General features: G+C 37.5%; 1 protein-coding gene across 2 annotated transcripts; it reads right to left on the bottom strand.

Annotated features, from left to right (window-relative positions):
- Positions 1 to 1,267: 1,267 nt before the first annotated feature.
- zgc:165507 (uncharacterized protein LOC561188 homolog) lies at positions 1,268 to 14,821 on the bottom strand. Of its 2 annotated transcripts, none has more exons than XM_048154877.1 (5): positions 14,685 to 14,821; positions 7,280 to 7,505; positions 6,563 to 6,706; positions 4,377 to 5,174; positions 1,268 to 2,727 (listed from the first exon to the last, which is right to left on the bottom strand). In XM_048154877.1, exons 2-5 carry the CDS (start codon positions 7,491 to 7,493, stop codon positions 2,468 to 2,470), a joined length of 1,416 nt encoding a protein of 471 aa, XP_048010834.1. In that variant the 5' UTR covers positions 7,494 to 7,505; positions 14,685 to 14,821; the 3' UTR covers positions 1,268 to 2,467. The 2 variants fall into 2 exon arrangements, with proteins under 2 accessions (XP_048010834.1, XP_048010835.1); XM_048154878.1 differs by lacking the exon at positions 14,685 to 14,821 and adding an exon at positions 7,602 to 7,743.
- Positions 14,822 to 16,361: the final 1,540 nt, after the last annotated feature.

Here is a 16,361-nt window from a genome sequence, read left to right on the forward strand (position 1 = left end):
AGATATACAGTAGTTTGTTGAATCGTTATACATGTAAACATATTTAAGAATCAGATCTGCTGTTCGTGAATTCATTATTATTGAAGCCATAATTATAACATAAAAAGTCATCATTATGACATAAAAAGCTGAAATGTGCACTAATTTTTTTTGTTCATTCATTAATGCTTTTTGTTCACAATTTACTAAATGTATATAATGAGCTGGGGTCATGAATCCATCATGAATTAATCTTCCAAACCGTGTTTTTGTCTTATCCTGAATCACGGTACGCTTATAATAAGTGTTTATTTTCGGACTATTTTAGACCCAAACGCTGCGGAGTAGCACAGTACCTCCCCATAGACATAAACAGAGAGAAGTAGTTCCGGCTACAATGTTCTTCCGCAAAACGCATGCGCGGTTTTGTTTATTAACCGCTAGAGGGCCACCAATTTACTTAATAATTATGACATACTAATTCATAATTATGAGATTAAAAAGGCTAAAGTATGGCATGACATAAGTCATAATTTTGATTTTTTAAGTCATAATATGACATTTTTGTTTTTCAGTGTAATAATTAAGAGATAAAACTCCGAAATTATGACTTTCTATTATGAGTTTGACATAATATGACTTATTTTTAATGTAATAATTATAACTTAGTATTTCATAATTTCTACATTTATATCATAATTACGATTTAGTAGTCTGTGTCATAAATAATACGTTCTACCAAAGTATGTTTTTTTCTTATGTGGCATAAATGGGATTCATATTTTTTCTCTAAAATCACAAGAAATTGTGCTATTCAGGTAAAGTGAGAGTATTCTGACCATTTTTTTTTTTAATCTGTTATGTAAAATCTGCTTTTGCCATAGTTATTTTCTTGACCCATAAATAAATAAATAAATAAATAAAATCTCTAATAAGATAAAGCATGTTTCTCTTTCTGCAGATCGTTACGCCATTGAATCAACCGATTCGTTCAACAACACTGATTCATTGATTCATGAAGCACTGAATCGAAGCTGTGCTGATGTTCACAACACAACAGAGCATTGAAGAAGATAAGGAGAAGTATTGCGTTAAGATTTAAGTAATTATTGTATAGTAACATGAAATCCCCTCAAAATACAAAACATTTGATTCACTGAACTGTGAAGTTACAGATCTCAAGGCATCTTCCAGATGTTGTGGTTTAATTTAAAATTTCAGTACATCCAGAATTACGAACGAATGAAGTGAATACAGTCACAACAACATACCATGAGGTTAAAGATCCAGTTAAAATGATTACATTTATTGGCTAACTTTAACAATTACCAAAAAAAAAAAGAAGCATGAAGTTAATAATAAAATACAAAATAATAATGCATGTGAATGTTTTAGTGGCAGTTTGGTGCATTTGTTCTGTTTGTGTTTCCTGACAAACATGACAACAAATGATAAAAAAAAGAGAAAATAAGATACAAAACAAAATGATGAACATAACCACATCATTAAATAAAAATGTGATTAGTGTCGTTAGTTATTTACATACTATAAATAGCACATCATCATCATCTTCTGGCATTATAATGCATACATAGTACTACAGTAAAGGTAATAACTTAATGATAATTATTAATACCTCTGGTGCTCGTTGGACGTATGACAACAAAAGCTTGTGTCTTGAAATAGACGTGAAATTTGTGAGTTGAATTAATTCCATTCAGGACATTCTCAACATGGGCATTAAAGAAAGGCAGCACTACGAGATATGAAACAAAATAGAATTTAAGATGCATTTCATACAGTATATTATATAAGCATCTTGCCTAGTAAATTTACATCAGCAAATTCATTAAATATAATATATACACAGTTCATAGTAGAATAATAGATGCTTAATTTTTATTTAAGGCAATACATCATTGGTTAAAGAGTGTTTATGATGCCACTCCATAATCACATTAAACCGTCTGTATGTTTGCTGTGTAAAAAATAACCCCAAAACAGAACGAAACTAGCATTTCCCCTGAGGACTTCTGGTGTAAATCATATTGCTTCAAGCTTCTAGATTTGGTAATAATGATCAGTAATAATCCTCAGAAGTAATTTTGGTCAGGAACGGATTCATAAGGCTCTAAAGCATCACACAGATTTACATTCAGTAACATCAGATCGGATTGCAGCCGCTTTATACACTAATACCTGTGTGTGTGTGTGTGTGTGTGTGTGTGTGTGTGTGTGTGTGTGTGTGAACGTATAAAACAGACTCAAATGAGCGGCGCATTGAACACAGAACCGTCTGCTGTTCTAATGCGGACGTTTGCTGAACCTGAGCCACGAGAAATGAGCGACACAAAGCCTGTCTATATCAAAGTGCGTGTTTAGTTGAAGGACAGGTGCTGATTTCCCCATCTGTGATCTGTCTAATGAAGCCTTGTCATGCTGATTGACTTTGGCAGTGTCTTCACAAGTCCAGTGTTTGCATAGACGTTCAGATGTTTGTTTCGCACTGCATGACGCCGTCTTTATTCCCACAGAGCTGCTGCGCCGCTTGATCGTCTGCGTCGGTCTCCGTCTGCGCCGGCTCCTCCTGCTCGGCCTGTTTGTACATCTCCTCGCGCTTGCGCTCGCGGTCCAGCAGCCGGTAGTTGATGAAGTTCCCGATGAAGAGCCAGATGCTGGCGAAGACGACCACCGCTCCGCAGCACAGGTACATGTACTTGTAGTTCTTTGTGATGTCCACTAATTTCCCTGCAGATCAAATGCCATGCATGTATTAGCTCAGCGTGATTATAGAAAGTGTATGTGTAAAGTGCTCAATTTGTACAAAGAGGAATTACATTTACATTAGGAAAGACAACAAAAGAAATCCAATCACCCTCCTACCACTCACCTACTTCAAGCCATTTCTTCTTCAGTTGTACCTGCACTCACTCACATTATTAACACCTCTCTTCACACTGGTACATTTCCCACAGTATTTAAGCAGGCTCGGAAAACCCCACTGCTTAAGAAACACACTCTAAATGCAGCAGCTTCACTCCTGAATCCCTTCTTCCCTTCATTGCAAAAACACTTGAGCAAGTCGTGTTCAACCAAGTCTCTGAGACTGGCAAGAGCAGCATGCAAATCATCCGACTCTGTCTGCTGCTTTTGACACAGTTAACCACTAGATCCTCCTGTCAACCCTCATGATAATGGTTCAAGTCTTACCTCTCAGGTAGGTCCTTCAGGGTGTCTTGGAGGTGTGAAGTCACAACATCTAGCTACTGGAGTTCCTCAGGGCTCGGTGCTTGGACCGCTTCTCTTCTCCATCTACATGTCACCACTAGGATCTGTCATTCAGAAACATGGCTTTTCCTTTCACTGCTATGCTGAAGACACACAACTCTACCTCTCGTTCCAGTCAGATGATCTGACAGCAGCTGCTCGCATCTCTGCATACCTGACAGACATTTCTTGCTGGGTGAAGAACCACCACCTTCAACTCAACTTCGCAAAGACAGAACTACTTGTCCAACACTTCATCACAACTTCTCCATTCTGCTAAGTTTGTCAACCATAACTTCATCCAGCACAGCCAGGAACCTCAGAGTTGTGATTGATGATCAGCGTGTCTTGTTCACACTGTGCGATTTTGGCCACTATTTGGCCAAAATTTGCAAATCCTAAAAGATTTCTCTGATCCTATGCTGACGACACACAATTATACCTCTTATTCCATCCAGATGACTCAACCTTGCAAAGACAGAACTACAAGGGGTTACACTTCATTACAACTTTTCCATTCAGCTAGGTTCATCAACAATAACTCCATCCAGGAACCTCAGAGTTGTGACTGATGATCAGTTAAACTTCACAGACCACATTGTGGTCTTTAACGAGCCGAAGAGAGCACACGTCACACCTCTTCTCATCAATTTGCACTGGTTGCTAATTGCAGCTCGCATCGAATTCAAGGCACTGATGTTTGCCTGTAGAACAACCACTGGCTCTGCACCTCTATACATAAACTCACTACTTCAGACCTATATGCCTTCCTGAAGCATGCATTCTGCCTTGTGGTGCCATCCCAAAGAGCCACAAAATCACTTCCACAGATCTTTACCTGGACTGTTCCCTGCTGGTGGAATGACCTGCCTAACTCAACCCAAGTCATTTTCAAGAAAGACGCATCTTTTTCGTCAACACGTGACCCAATAATACTAACATTTACTATTCTATTTTTTTCTATTCAAAAAAAGTGCTACGTTTCCTTCGCTAGACTAACTGGGACTAGTCACAGCACTTGCGTATTGTTGCCCTTTTGTTGGTTCATCTGCTTTTATTGTTCTCCTCAATTGTAAGTAACGTCTGCTAAATGATTAAATGTAAATGTTGAATGTATCGTATGTTATCACCTGCCAGCGGCGGTCCGATGAGCACCGGACAGCACTCCACAATGGTGGTGAGACCCACGGCACTGGAGAACCTCTGAGCACCCACCAGATCCATCAGCGTCTCGAACAGAACCGCGCTCACCATGCCGAAGGCGAAGCCGAAGAAGATGGCGTACACCACCATACCGGTGTAGGTCTCGACCAGCGGGCATAGTAGGTGACACACGCCGTTATACAGCACGGCGAAACTGAAGAAGTACTGGATCCTTGGCCGAACCCAGCGAGAGTTGGCCAGCAGACCCATGGACGGCCGGGCGAACATGTCCACGAAGGCCAGGATGGAGAGGAGAAAGGCTGCTTGGTACTCGTCCACGCCGTTGTCTTTGGCAAAGGGCGAGAGGAAGACAATCGGCGCGAAGAACCCCAGGAACATGATGACGTTTCCCGACAGGTAGATGAGGAAGCCGCGGTGCTTGAAGAGCGTCAGGTCCAGGTACCTGTTGACCGTCTGCCAGGCTGTGGCCTTCTCTGTCTTGGACACGGCTGGTTTCTCCTCGATCGGCTTGCTCTGGTTTGGCGGGGCCACCAGGGGCCTCATGAGCGACCCGGCCACACAGCAGTTGAGCAGAAGCCCACCGAGAATGAGGAAGCTTCCCCTCCATCCGTACTCGTTGATGAGATACTGGTTGAGCGGCGCCAGCGTGCTGAGGAACACAGGACTGCCGGCCATGGCGAAGCCGTTTGCGATGGGACGCTTCTTGTAGAAGTACTTCCCAATCATCGTAAGTGCCGGCTGGAGGTTGAAGGCCAAACCTAAGCCTGTGAGAGGAAACAAGACACGGTCACGGACACGGTTATTACTTGGTGTTTGACCACATCACCATGAGCACGAGTACTAGTGATGATTGACTGGCTGATTTCCCAATCCAGTGAGTTAAAATTGAGCTTTGTGTGGGTACCTCAGATTGATCCACATTGGTTTGCCAAAAATCACACTATGAAAATCACACTATGTTTTTACATAAATCCTCTATTGCAGCTTGTAAGAGACTAAAAAATATGAGATAAGAGAAATTATGAGCTCCTATTGTGTTGATAGTATGGTTACACTGTTTGTGTTGGGGGTCAAATTGACCCCACTGGTCGGCGCCAATAGCCTCGTGGGCAGTTGCGCTTTGGGCGTACCGAGTTCCTGTCCCAGCTCGTGGACCTTTCCCGATCCCGTCCCCCCCTCTCTCTCCAACTTCGCTTCCTGTCAACTTACTTTCCTGTCACAATAAAGGCAAAAATGCCAAAAATAAATCTTTAAAAACGGACCCTATTGGTTTCAATGCAATTCACCAAAAATAGACACTCTGAAAACCACTAAAAAAAATCATGTTTTTGCGTAAAAACCTATATTGTAGCTTGTAAGAGACTAAAAAAATATGAAATATGGGAAATTATGAACCCCTGTTGTGTTGAAAATGTGTACTTCAGATTGACCCCTATTGGTTTCCATACATTTAATAACCAAAAATTGACACGAAAGAGTCATGTTTTTAAATAAAACCAAAAATATATAAAAAATTAGAAATTATAAACTCCTGTTGTGTTATTTTGACCCATATATTTTTGTTCAAAATTGGCTGTACAGACACATAATAAAAACATGTCTTTGATGCACACTGAGGTGGAAAAGACTACAATTAAGTATAAATAGTGTCTAACATTATTTGTACTTAGTCTAAATAATACTTATTGCTGTTTGTACTTGGTTTAAAAAGCCTCTGTCTTTTTGTCATGTCTGGTTTTTGTCATGTCTTGTTTATCATTCTTCTTTTTAGTGCTGCAACAGACTAGTAATTGAGATCCCAAAAAAATATAGCAAACAGAAACACAGATTTATTTTGACTGTGAAACTCAAATAGATGAAGAAACGGCAAATTCTCCCTGAAATATTTAGAAGATGACTCTCGAGTAAACTTCAGGTCTTATAGTCTTTGACAAAAGGTTTTCTGTTCTACTCTTTGCCGCTTGATTTTTGGCGAGATGTATGGAAACCAAATGGGGTCAATTTGAGCACTAACACAAATGTTGTCATCAAAATTTGTCCAGCCTCTCCAAAACAAACTTTGTATGCACATTCATGAGGAAAAAGTCAGAAAACTTCAAGAAGAAAGAGTTTAGCCAGCGTTTGGTTTGAGTGTATGTGGCGTCCGGCTCACCCCCGATGACGCCGATGCAGATGTAGAGCTGCATGACGTTGTTGCAGAAGGAGGCGCTGATCATCCCGATGGCACACAGAAACCCGCCCAAGATCATGATGGGACGGCAGCCGTACGCGTTCACCAGAATACTGCTGATGGGACCTGAAACACACACCCCAAACCTGCTGAAGTCCAGATCCACGAGACACAAAACAACACGAGCTCATTACTGATCACACAGGTCCATTACACACACACACTCATGTGTCTCTAGGGTAAAGTCTAAGAGAAATGAATAATGATGTTCTCTGGGGTGGAACGTTTTACTTGAAGTCTTATAAAACAGATGCATGGTGGGATATTTGGTTTCACTAATGATTTTCATTGCTGAAATGAGAAAAACACCTGATTGAAGTGTGTGTGTGTGTGTGTTCTCTGCATGTTAAGGTCAAATCTGCATGTTAATGCTTGTTCATAATAAAACATGCTGATGTAATTTCGGAGCGGCCTGCATTACGTGCGACGCTGGTCAGTTTGATCTGGATGCGTGTTTAGGGTCAATCTAATTAGTCCAGTAATGAATATCATTTAGTGTGAACTGAAAGTGGTTTCTCAGAACTGCTGAACATCAGAAGAACTACAGCGTGTCGACATTCATTACACTGTGATCTTTTCATATTTCCACCTCTTTTCATTTCTGAAACATATGAGAAACATCATCTCCAGATGTTTTACCTCCAGCGTACATGACGGCTAACATGATGGAGGAGATCCAGGCCACCTGACTGTACGAGGCATCGAAGATCCTCTGGATGTCTTTGAAGAACACAGTGGTGGCTTTTGGGAAGGCGTACGAGAATCCAATGGAGATGAAAGCCCCGACCACCACAGCCCAGCCCCACCCACCGTCTGGAGGCGGAACGGCTGGGGGTCTGACAGGGAGAGGCATCACTGGATATCACTGCAAGAGACACAGAACACAAGATTTACAACTACCATTCAGATTCTGACTCAACCAATGACGTGAGTGTGGGGCGGGGCTGTCTGTTTGACTGACCAATGGGAGGCGAGAGGCCGTGTTCAGGAAACCTGTTTGGAAACAAGTGGTTCTTTCTGTAACCCTTCAGAAATGACACACTGCGGATTCTGTTTTTAGTCTCTGGTGGGCAGACAGTGAGCAGATATAGCAGCTCTGGGTGGAACGAACCTGTGAATGAGCACTAATTAGTAGCAAACACACAGATGAAAATAGATGCATTCATTTAGTTTCATTGTATTTTAGTTTAGAGCTTTATTAATACCCATGGGGCAATTAGTTCAGACTATCATGGATCTTGACACATATAGACAAAAACTCAACTGCTTATACAAATGACAACACATTGTATGGCAAATAATACTGAATCAACTGTACTGAAATGGATCAAATCATGACATTAATTCAGCTTTGTCAATTTCAAGTCAAATTTATATAGAGCGGTGCGATCATATAGCTTATATACAGTTATATATCCAACTTTATATAGGAAGTGGTGTGATTGTGTAGTTTATATACAGTTATATATCCAACTTTATATAGGGAGTGATGTGATCATATAGTTAATATACAGTTATATATCCAACTTTATATAGGAAGTGGTGTGATTGTGTAGTTTATATACAGTTATATATCCAACTTTATATAGGGAGCAGTGCGATCATATAGTTTATATACAGTTAAATAATATACAACTTTATATAGGGAGCGGTGTGATCATATAGTTTATAAACAATTAAATATACAACTTTATATAGGGAGCGGTGTGATCATATAGTTTATATACAGTTACATAATATACAACTTTATATAGGGAGCGGTGTGATCATATAGTTTATATACAGTTATATATCCAACTTTATATAGGGAGCGGTGCAATCATATAGTTTATATACAGTTACATAATATACAACTTTATATAGGGAGCGGTGTGATCATATAGTTTATATATAATTAAATATACAACTTTATATAGGGAGCGGTGTGATCATATAGTTTATATACAATTAAATATACAACTTTATATAGGGAGCGGTGTGATCATATAGTTTATATACAATTAAATATACAACTTTATATAGGGAGCGGTGTGATCATATAGTTTATATACAATTAAATATACAACTTTATATAGGGAGCGGTGTGATCATATAGTTTATATATAATTAAATATACAACTTTATATAGGGAGCGGTGTGATCATATAGTTTATATACAGTTATATATCCAACTTTATATAGGGAGCGGTGCAATCATATAGTTTATATACAGTTACATAATATACAACTTTATATAGGGAGAGGTGTGATCATATAGTTTATATACAATTAAATATACAACTTTATATAGGGAGCGGTGTGATCATATAGTTTATATACAATTAAATATACAACTTTATATAGGGAGCGGTGTGATCATATAGTTTATATATAATTAAATATACAACTTTATATAGGGAGCGGTGTGATCATATAGTTTATATACAATTAAATATACAACTTTATATAGGGAGCGGTGTGATCATATAGTTTATATACAGTTACATATGTAACTTTATATAGGGAGCGGTGCGATCATATAGTTTATATACAGTTACATATACAACTTTATATAGGGAGCGGTGTTATCATATAGTCTATATACAATTAAATATACAACTTTATATAGGGAGCGGTGTGATCATATAGTTTATATACAGTTATATATCCAACTTTATAAAGGGAGCGGTGCAATCATATAGTTTATATACAGTTACATATACAACTTTATATAGGGAGCGGTGTTATCATATAGTCTATATACAATTAAATATACAACTTTATATAGGGAGCGGTGTGATCATATAGTTTATATACAGTTATATATCCAACTTTATATAGGGAGCGGTGTGATCATATAGTTTATATACAATTAAATATACAACTTTATATAGGGAGCGGTGTGATCATATAGTTTATATACAATTAAATATACAACTTTATATAGGGAGCGGTGTGATCATATAGTTTATATACAATTAAATATACAACTTTATATAGGGAGCGGTGTGATCATATAGTTTATATATAATTAAATATACAACTTTATATAGGGAGCGGTGTGATCATATAGTTTATATACAATTAAATATACAACTTTATATAGGGAGCGGTGTGATCATATAGTTTATATACAGTTACATATGCAACTTTCTATAGGGAGCGGTGCAATCATATAGTTTATGTAGTTACATATACAACTTTATATAGGGAGCGGTGCAATCATATAGTTTATATACAGTTACATAATATACAACTTTATATAGGGAGCGGTGCAATCATATAGTTTATATACAGTTACATAATATACAACTTTATATAGGAAGAGGTGTGATCATATAGTTTATATACAGTTACATATGCAACTTTCTATAGGGAGCGGTGCAATCATATAGTTTATGTAGTTACATATACAACTTTATATAGGGAGCGGTGCAATCATATAGTTTATATACAGTTACATAATATACAACTTTATATAGGGAGCGGTGCGATCATATAGTTTATATACAGTTACATAATATACAACTTTATATAGGAAGAGGTGTGATCATATAGTTTATATACAGTTATATATCCAACTTTATAAAGGGAGCGATGCGATCATATAGTTTATATACAGTTACATATCCAACTTTATATAAAGAGTGGTGCGATCATATAGTTTATATATACTATATACTATATAAACTATGATATACTATACTATATACAACTTTATATAGAGAGCTGTAATATAAACAATCATGTAGCTGAGATTTGCTGTATTATTTATAGAATATATATCGCACTGTGAGTGTACTGATGCATATCTTCAAACTCAGTTTCAGATGTTTGGTGTGCTGTGTGTATTCAATGGTTTTATAATCTTTCGCCATTTATCTGCATACTGAAATGTGATTGGTCTTCTCTTCCTTGCATATATTTCACCATTTTATTTATACACAACCAGAGACTTAAAACCAGAACTTTAACACTCTCCTCCTGCTGCTGAGGAAACCGTCGAAATCTTGACTTTGATGTCCAGATAGTGTGTGTGTGTGTGTGAGAGAGATTTAGGGAGATTAAAGGCCACCAAGACAACACAAGTCATCACTATGGCAACAGTGTTTATAGCTGTCAGTCACTTGTACAAAGCCCCGCCTCCAGATCCCTTTGGAATCTGCCTCCTGCTGCTTGAGTCAATGGAAACGTGGGCGGGGCTACAGACATAACTAATCATTGTTTACAAACCAAACAAAACTGGAGTGATTCTTATCATGTGATATTTCAGTTCTGAAGCCAGAAGTTTCACACACAGCGCTCATGTGATGTTAACACCCCAGAACCAAAGCCATGTGTAAGATAAGCTTTTGTTTTCAGCTGCGCTCTTCAAATCCAAATATCCTTCCTGCAAAGGTATTGTAACTGATATCACCACATGCTGACTTGAATGATTGTGCTGGTGTTTCAAAGTAATAAACAATGTGACATTGTTCATGTTGTGACTACAGCAAACTGATCTACAGTAAAAAAACAAATCTTTCTTTACCATAAATGACTCTTGATTTGATATTTTTTAGTTAACGGTGACGCAGATCCAATCGGAAGCTGAAGTGAGCGCACTACTAATTCAGTGATGTGATTGGCTGACAGCACAGACTCAGGTGACACTGTTACCCGACACCTGGAGACATCAGCGCTTGTTAGCCTGAGTGAGACTCAATGAGGTCTCATCGTTGACCATGTGACCAGTGTGCGGTTCTGACCGTCCTTCAACTTCAAGGTCCCAGTGGTGAGTGCTGCCTCATGAATATTTAATTAGATGGCCTTCCTCATCTTTAGGCCTGATTTCTCCTCCTCTACAGTTCACATCACAAACAGCTGAATCTGTACATGTGCTCAGCTAACAGAAAACGCATTTCAGTAACGTTAACAGAACGTTCGTTCAACGTTATCTGCTCAGAAACATTCATTGAAGGGTTTTTACCTGAAACATTTCAGGTGTCAACGTTTTCTAAATGTTTCCGAACGTTCTGAGAACATTCAAAAGTAACGTTCCCATAATGTTTGAAGAATGATGAAATGGAACATTTAAACATTTAAAAACACATTTTATGAGAACATTAGCCAAACATCATCAGAATGCTGGATGATCACATAAGCATCATCTGTACGGCACGATTCAGGCACAATCATATTTAATGCATTGTGAAAATCACTAGACAAATGAAACAGACCTAATCTCAGGCTGTTTTCAAGGTCTAACATTTCCAAACTCATGACGTTCTGGGTCACCACGAGGACGCTGGATTTCAGTCAGTCTGAATCTCGTCTTGAGAGTTTCTTCACTGCCGACAACTCTTTCTAGTACACTGAAAAAACCTGCTGTTTAATTCAACGTACAGCTTTGCAATTAATAATGAAACTGACTAGCAGTGAAAACTGCATCTACACCGAATTTCATCGAGTGTAGGTCAAAGTTTAAGCCCTCTTTAAAACGTCTCAGCGGGTTTGAATCAGAGGAAAGACCTGCTGACTTTTCTCCCGAGGTCACTTTGAAGGCCGAGAGACGTGAAGTTCAAAAACAAGATCTAGAGTTTCCCAGACTTCAGAGGAACAATAGACACCGCTGGTCCACAATCATACGGACGTGCGTCTCCACCTCTGTTTGATATTTCAGAAACATCTGAGATATCATAACATAAACGTACATAATGTACACATGTCCACTGAAACAATAACTCACATTAGACGCTGCTCTATCATGAATCTATAAGGCCTTTCATCTCCTCCAGACCTTCTGTCGTCTGATCGAGAGTTGAGAGTTTTTTCGCAAGAAAAAGTCATTTATTATAATTGTACAAACGTCCACCGTCTCTTTTTGCTCTGAAATCTATACTGATTATTGTTAGTAATATTTCAACTGGACTGAAGCAACTGAGGTTAAAAAAAGCCATGAGTATTTTATATGCATTTTATGTAAGTATCTGATATATTGACTTACATTACAAGCATTTTTGCATAAAATTTAGGTGTTTTTTTCCCCATACCTCATTATATGAGCCTGATGTAATATATATGATACAAAACATATGCATTTTTTGTCTAAAGGTCCAATAAACTGTTGCATTCAAAAGAAAATAGATTTTTCTTACTATTATATCAGGGTTGTTTCAGGGTCATTATCATGACCTTTGACCTTCTTCTGGAAAACAAACTTGTGTGTTTCTCAACACTCAGTCTGCGGTACAATAACAACTAGTCCTAATACATGCTTAAAGTGAAAAATACTAGAGATGCACCGATATATATCGGCTAATAATCGGTATCAGCCGATAAAAGCAAATTTTCACACTATTGGCTGATAGTTTAAAAACAGCTGATAGTCAGGGCCGATATATGCTGTCAATCAAAAGAAGGCAGGAAAATGCACTGCAATTGTGATTTATGTAAAGAAACCAGTTTGATGTTCAATATTAACAGTAATTATATGAATTAATAACATTCAGAAAGTTGAGAAATATTAATTTCATTTTCAGAATTTAGTTAATGCATGTTAATATTGGAGAATAAAGTTTTTCTTTGCATTTCTTTCAAAACATAATAATTAAAAATATAATGATTAATTATTATTTATAATGAAACTATTATTCATTTAAAAGAAGGTATAAAAGGCAGAACCCCCAAACTATCGGTATCGGCAGATATCACTCTGAATAATCGGCTATCGTATCGGTGGAGAAATTTAGTATCGGTGCATCTCTAAAAAATACATATTAATAGATAATATATATAAAGGATGCACGATATATCGGCCACCATATCGGTATTTATTTTTAATGTTATTGTTATCGGCCAGATAAGAAAATTTGGCTGATATATTAAAGCCGATAAATAATGGATTATGTCCAGCTGAGATGCTTCAGAGTTTGAATTGCTTGAAATATGATTGAAAATCACTTCAAAAAGGAAAATACAGTTAAGTGCAGCGCAAGTCATATAATTATAATGAGATCATCATAATTGTGTGTTTTTAATGGTGAAACTTTTGTTTTTGTAATCAGGCTCTCAAAATTTATATTCAAAATTTTTTTATTTAGATTTATCGGCCAATATATCGGTTATCGGTTTTCAAATATAAAGAATCGGTATCGGCCATAATTTGTTTTGTTTTGCAGGAAAATGAGCCAGACGCGACTGATATTCTAGAGTCTCGTGGAAATGACAGCAGCGCTGGAATCAGTTCCAAGCTCATGTGAGACCCTAAAGATAAACAAATACGTTTGTAAAGCGGTGTGTTGATGAAAGAGCGCCGGGCGTCTCCTTCAGGACGCAGCGTGAGCCTCTAGATGTTGGTCCTACATTCCTCCCAGCGTAAAACATACAAAACATTCATTATTTGAGATAAAACTTAAATATTTCAAAAAGTTGAAGTACTAAAATATCTCAAACTAAATAAAAGTGACAAAAACACAACAAAATTACTAAAACTTTAATTAAAATATAAAATATAACTAAAATATTGACAAAAACTAACTGTACAGTGAGGTCAGACTGTGAGCTCAGCAGCAGTTTTAGGGTGTTTCCGTCTGATAATGTAGCAGTTATAATATCAGACATTACATTATTGCGGCCTGGCAATGATATCATGCTCGTCTTTATTTCTGAACATCATAAACACATGCTGAATCTCCTCAGACAGAGACGCCCGTCACGTGACCCGCTGAAGTGACCCAGATGAGCCAAACCCGCTTACAGCATCAAAGCCGGATAAATATAGAAGCGGCATTCTATTCACTTCTACTCTCGGGATGCGGAGGACCGATGCTGATTCAGACCGGATGCAACCGGTCCATATATTCATTAATATTCATCACATTTGTGCATTCATCACAATAGTCTGCAGTCGGCCTTATTAAGTGTGAATGTATTTAAATGGAAATATATTATCATGATGCACATCATCATTTGTTGATATTTCCTGTTCAGCATCATTCTGATAACGGGACTGTCCCGGCAGCACCAAACACGTCTTCATCATCATCATCATCATCATCAATATCATCATCATATCATAAATTACCTTCAGGTCCGGGTGTCAGTGTGCTGTCCGTCTCTCTGACCTTCAGTCGCTGCTGCAGAAAGACGCTCCGCACGCGCGTTTGAATCACTCGCTCTGCGGACGGATGCAGTGACGTCACTCACGGAGGCTTGGCTCATGAATATTAATGATACAAGCGTGACGCGCACGCTACGCGATTGGTTACGAGGCAGGCGTGTGGTTCGGTGGGCGGTGCAATGAATAACTGTCAGGTTTGTATCCGGGAAGTTTACCGTCTGCAACGTCGTCACAACGTAAAATAAATATTTATAATGTAAGGGAGCGCACGAGCGCAGCTCTTTGTTTGTTATTCCAGTCACAAAATTTTAAAACTCTTAAAACGGGGCTTATTGTACTGAAACAATCAGCAGGGAGAAACACATTTTGTCGTAAACACGTTCTTCTGCCAAAGAGGAAAGACAAAAATATCACATTAATCAAATGAGACCGTTTGGAGAAACAGGTTTGGATTAACCACAGTTTTACTTGGAACAAAGTAATTGTCTTTCAGATAGACACGTGATCACTGAGTGAGGATTACTTCACAACAGCGAATATGCCAACAAAAATATGTTGTAAGAACATTGTTGGTTTATGGCATTAATAAAAAAAATAAAAAAAAAGCTGTAAAAAATAAAATAAAAAAAGTTCTAAGAATGTTTTGCTAACGTTCCCATTAAGTTATAAAACGTTCAAAACTTGTTATGCGAACATAAAACATCGGAACGTTACTTTTTAATGTTCTCTCAATGTTTTAAAACAACTTAAAAAAACGTTAGATTAACGTCCAACTAAAACATTTCAGGGGAAAAAATTATTAAATTAACGTTTTTGTGCTAAGGTTTTGAGATCATTATTAAAGGATTAGTTCACTTCAGAATTAAAATGTCCTGATAATTTACTCTCCTCCATGTCATCCAAGATGTTCATGTCTTTCTTTCTGTTGAAAAGAAATGAAGGTTTTTGAGGAAAACATTCCAGGATTTTTCTCCATATAGTGGACTTCACTGGGGTTCAACGGGTTGAAGGTCCAAATGTCAGTTTTAGTGCAGCTTCAAAGAGCTCTACATGATCCCAGACGAGGAATAAGAGTCTTATCTAGAGAAACCATCGGACATTTTCTAAAAAAATAAAAATTATATACATTTTAACTATAAATGCTCATCTTGAACTAGCTCTCTTCTCTATTAGAATTCCAGCAGTGTAGACACTGCTAAGTGTATTACTGCCCTCCACAGGTCAAAGTTTGAACTAATTGTTATATTACTTATTAATTAGTATATATTGTTATACTAATTGTTATATACTTGCACTAGCATATTGTGCAGTGTCTACACTGCCAGAGTTCAAATAGTGAAGAAGAAGAAAGCTAGTTCAAGATGAGCATTTATGGTTAAAATGTATAATTTTAAAAAAAAAAATGGTTTCTCTAGATGAGACTCTTATTCCTCGTCTGGGATCATGTAGAGTATAGAGTATGTATAATTAAATTATCAGGAAAAATATTTTTGAAAGTGAACTAATCCTTTAAGGACCAGATAACTTTGAACACAATGTTACTGGAATAACGTTTGTTTATAAATTGTTTATGAATGATTCGTTCATTTTGTGCCAGTCACGTGACAACTGAACAAAATGACTCGAGAATCAAACTAATCG

This window comes from Megalobrama amblycephala, linkage group LG14 (assembly GCF_018812025.1).
Source record: "Megalobrama amblycephala isolate DHTTF-2021 linkage group LG14, ASM1881202v1, whole genome shotgun sequence".
NCBI classification, from domain to species: domain Eukaryota; kingdom Metazoa; phylum Chordata; class Actinopteri; order Cypriniformes; family Xenocyprididae; genus Megalobrama; species Megalobrama amblycephala.

Excerpts from the sequence above, each read along its gene's own strand:
- zgc:165507 (XM_048154877.1), bottom strand. The coding sequence starts at position 7,493 with ATGCCTCTCCCTGTCAGACCCCCAGCCGTTCCGCCTCCAGACGGTGGG. Across the intron at positions 6,707-7,279 it reads AGCCGTCATGTACGCTGGAG|GTCCCATCAGCAGTATTCTG; the intron begins GTAAAACATCTG and ends TGTGTGTTTCAG. Across the intron at positions 5,175-6,562 it reads CTGCATCGGCGTCATCGGGG|GCTTAGGTTTGGCCTTCAAC; the intron begins GTGAGCCGGACG and ends TTCCTCTCACAG.